General features: G+C 32.4%; 1 protein-coding gene across 4 annotated transcripts; it reads left to right on the forward strand.

Moving 5' to 3' along the window:
* Positions 1-1628: 1628 nt before the first annotated feature.
* LOC115238848 (nucleoside diphosphate-linked moiety X motif 8) lies at positions 1629-4005 on the forward strand. 4 transcript variants are annotated; one of them, XM_029812965.1, is made up of 4 exons: positions 1629-1823; positions 2404-2640; positions 2822-3096; positions 3501-4005. In XM_029812965.1, exons 1-4 carry the CDS (start codon positions 1779-1781, stop codon positions 3721-3723), a joined length of 780 nt encoding a protein of 259 aa, XP_029668825.1. In that variant the 5' UTR covers positions 1629-1778; the 3' UTR covers positions 3724-4005. The 4 variants fall into 4 exon arrangements, with proteins under 4 accessions (XP_029668825.1, XP_029668829.1, XP_029668828.1 ...); XM_029812968.1 differs by having other exon boundaries at positions 1677-1960; XM_029812966.1 differs by having other exon boundaries at positions 1678-1910.
* The last annotated feature ends 6 nt before the right edge of the window (positions 4006-4011 follow it).

The raw sequence follows: 4011 nt of genomic DNA on the forward strand, positions 1-4011 counted from the left end.
CGTTCCCGTCACTCGTGAAAGATCGATGGGAAATCCGGCAGATTAATTTGAAAAGTAACGAAGAGCTTTTTAAAAAAATGAATTTAAAGAGGACGATTTTGTTTTTCAGAATGAGCTCTTTAAATTATAGGATAATTGAAATTTTCCATCCTAGCATCGAAGGTTACAATGTTTTAACACTTACATGTTCCATTAACTATATCACAAGATAATTATTAAAACTATATATCTTTATCAAAATATTAAAACTATACATCTTTATCAAAATCTGCACAAATTTCGAATATGCTTACCTGATAATCGCTGACAAAGCCAGATTTTCTACTTTTCTGCATTTTTTTGCACGTTTTTCTCCTATTTCTAGCACAGTTCCGTTCATCGTTGTCTTTTCGCTTTTTTATCACGTTTTTGATTTCTTTGAAGCCCCTAAAAATATACATTCTGTATCATAATATTGAATTAAAACAGCACTGTTTTACATTTTTCTTTCTTTAACTGCACGTTTGTACCTTTTTGCACACACACATTTTTCTTTTTAATATATTTCTTTTAAGTTTGTCTCATCTTACGTGCAGAAAGTCTAACGTGATGCAGTTAAAGGAAGGAAAGATGATTTTCATATCGTTACTGCCAAGTTAAACAGCAGTGACCGCGATGATTACGCTTACTTGCTCCTTTATTTTTATCGCATATGTGATAAGGCCGATATTTAAAATATAAATTTGATTGCGTACGAATGTGTAAATGTGTATATGTGAATTGCACGTATTTGAAGATTGCATGCATGTAATAATAATATTAATAATAATGCTAGGAAAAAAATGTGACAAATTTTAAATAAACTTTATTCAAATGAGAAAGAGGCTGTCCTTATTTACTACCAATCTGATTAATTGCAAAATTAGATTGATGCAATAATATTAGGTTAATTAGTATCACAAATTCAGGGTTGTTGTATAATAATAATATAATAGTTTACATAGTTCACATGCTTACATGAAAAAAGTTAATTTAAACTTCATATAGACAATATGCAAACAATTCGTATAAACATAATTTTGAAATCTACGATATATAATCCTGCAGTCAGGCTAGGTATACCGTAAAAGAAAAATAAACTAATGAAAATAGCAAAATGATGAAATAATATATATATGATTTAATTAAATATATATACATATATAAAACAATTATTTAATAAACATTTTACTAGTAAAAACTAATTCCGTTCGGCAGAAATACAAAGATTTCATTAAGAGTAAAGATTAAACCCACTTACATTAGCGAAGGGCGCGGGGACTCGAATCTTGCTTACAATTAGTAGAGACTCAAACCCTGCTTAGCGGAGACTCAAACTCTAGTGGAGACTCGAACCTTTCACTGGTTAGCAGAAATTCAAACTTTGCTTAGCGGGAAAAATCAAATTTTATTTAATGGAAACTTGATGTTTATACTTCACTCGTCGTATATCTTAGATCAGACATTAAACAAATAAAATATATCTTATAAAAATAGTAGCTGCAATAGCAATTAAAAAATATTTTACAAATACTAAATATATAATAAGAGAAATATTATATATTATTATAGAAAAAAAATTCTCTAGTGAAGTCTCTAAATTCTGTCGTGAGACATCTGTGAGTAAGTGCCCGAATTCAAGCAACTGTTATCATCTTGTATTTTGTATCGTCCGTCAAAGCAATCGTCGAAGCATATCTCCGTCATCGAATCTGGTCTCGGTGATCTTGGTGATTTATATGGCAATAATTCGCTGATTGATGAAGCTATCCGTGGCGTCGGCGCGTTGTTTGCTACGTGCATACGTGAGTGTTTGACGATCGTCCGTCCGGTATTTTACAGAAAAATTTCGGAGGCCAGATTTTTATTCCACGTAACGCGCGTTGCATCACGTAAGATGCATTGCCACTTAACCAATCTTAACTAACATAAGTTATCATAAGTAGGTCAAAAGTACAACTACAATTTCTATATTAATGACGCAAGAAACGAAACAAAAAGTTGTGTATTATTATATATACATATTTAATAAAAATTTAATATGAAATTTTTATTTAAAATTTGAATTCTACAACACGTGCTTCACATACAATATGTTTTTTCATTAGCACGATGCAGCAAGAAAAATGTTTTATCGCAAATAATAGAAAGCATCTTAACAAAAATTATTCAAAAATACTGAAATAAAACACTCTTTTTGCCAAAGAAATTATATATAAAATTATATTATATTTCTTTTCCATTTTTAAATAGAATTGGTTTTTTTTTCTATCAATTCACAAAAAAACTCAAATTTATTGAAGAGATTAAAATTAAAATTCAAAATGTAAAATATTACGCATGTATACATTAATTTAGGATTAATTTTAAATATTTTGCATCAAGTCCACAGTATCCAAGCATCGTGTCGACATGATCAACTCTGCTCTAAAGGCTGAGGTGGTGTTGTCAGAGAGCAATCGTAAAGCTTGTATCAAAAGATTCAGATCGATGCAATTTCCAAAGGTGCGTGATAAGGATATTCCAGAAGCTGCCATTTTGATCCCATTATGCTCTTACAAGGGAGAACTTGGTCTCTTATATACATTGCGATCCATTAAACTCAGATCTGGTGGAGGACAGGTCAATATATATAATTTATTTTTGATATTTATACAAGTACAAAAATTGTAAAAAAACATATTTTTTAAAATTACAAACTTACAAATAAATGTATCTTTTTTATAATTAAAAGAAAATATATATTTATATCGTAACATGATCACTTTACAAAACTCGAGTTTCTCAAGAAAATACTTTACAGGCATCCTTCCCAGGTGGTATGCATGACAAGAGCGATGCCGACCTGCAGGAAACTGCTCTGCGAGAGACATGGGAGGAATTGAAGATCCCCAAGGAGAAGATAGACGTGTGGACCACAGGGAATCTTATCGGCAAGACAAATGTCAATGTGATGCCTGTGCTGGCTTACATTGGCGAAGTGGTGCCGGAGCAATTGGAGATCAATCATGACGAAGTGGATGAAGCATTTGTGATCAGCTTGCAAAAGTTGTGCGATCCCGAGCTATGTAGTTTCACATATTTTCGTATGTTAAATTACAAACTTACAAATAAATGTATCTTTTTTATAATTAAAAGAAAATATATATTTATATCGTAACATGATCACTTTACAAAACTCGAGTTTCTCAAGAAAATACTTTACAGGCATCCTTCCCAGGTGGTATGCATGACAAGAGCGATGCCGACCTGCAGGAAACTGCTCTGCGAGAGACATGGGAGGAATTGAAGATCCCCAAGGAGAAGATAGACGTGTGGACCACAGGGAATCTTATCGGCAAGACAAATGTCAATGTGATGCCTGTGCTGGCTTACATTGGCGAAGTGGTGCCGGAGCAATTGGAGATCAATCATGACGAAGTGGATGAAGCATTTGTGATCAGCTTGCAAAAGTTGTGCGATCCCGAGCTATGTAGTTTCACATATTTTCGTATGTTCAATATCACCTTGCCGAATTATTTGGGCGGTAAATACCGTATCTGGGGATTTACTGGTGCCATTACTCATTTCGTGCTCGAGTGTTTAGTACCAGAGGTCTATAAAAACAAAATCCTTAACGTGCAGCCTCTCAGAAAAGATATGCGTGGAGAGATGACGGAAACCAAAAGGACTTTTGAACAAGATGCGACACGATCAAAACTATGAAGAAAACTTGGATGTGTTCATATTGCGACGCTATAAATTTCTATGTGTGTAAACAAAATTATTAACGACAATTAAATTAAGATATTTTTTTATAACATTGCGCAAAAGTTAATCTCTCATTAGAGTTATGCCAATTTTAAATTCTTATGTTTAAATCTTCGGACTAACAAAATTTGGTATAACAAAACTTCGATACTTTGGTTGTTGGCATAACTTCAATTTCGTCGTTATCGAACGGAATGTTGCAAATTGTATAAAACTTTTTGCAGCATATATATATGTATATAT

Source organism: Formica exsecta, unplaced genomic scaffold (genome assembly GCF_003651465.1).
Source record: "Formica exsecta isolate Colony F162 unplaced genomic scaffold, ASM365146v1 scaffold36, whole genome shotgun sequence".
NCBI classification, from domain to species: domain Eukaryota; kingdom Metazoa; phylum Arthropoda; class Insecta; order Hymenoptera; family Formicidae; genus Formica; species Formica exsecta.

Coding starts and splice junctions, on each gene's coding strand:
- LOC115238848 (XM_029812965.1), top strand. CDS start 1,779: ATGAAGCTATCCGTGGCGTCGGCGCGTTGTTTGCTACGTGCATAC. Junction 1,824..2,403: donor GTTGTTTGCTACGTGCATAC/GTGAGTGTTTGA, acceptor TTTTGCATCAAG/TCCACAGTATCCAAGCATCG. Junction 3,097..3,500: donor CCCGAGCTATGTAGTTTCAC/ATATTTTCGTAT, acceptor ATGTAGTTTCAC/ATATTTTCGTATGTTCAATA.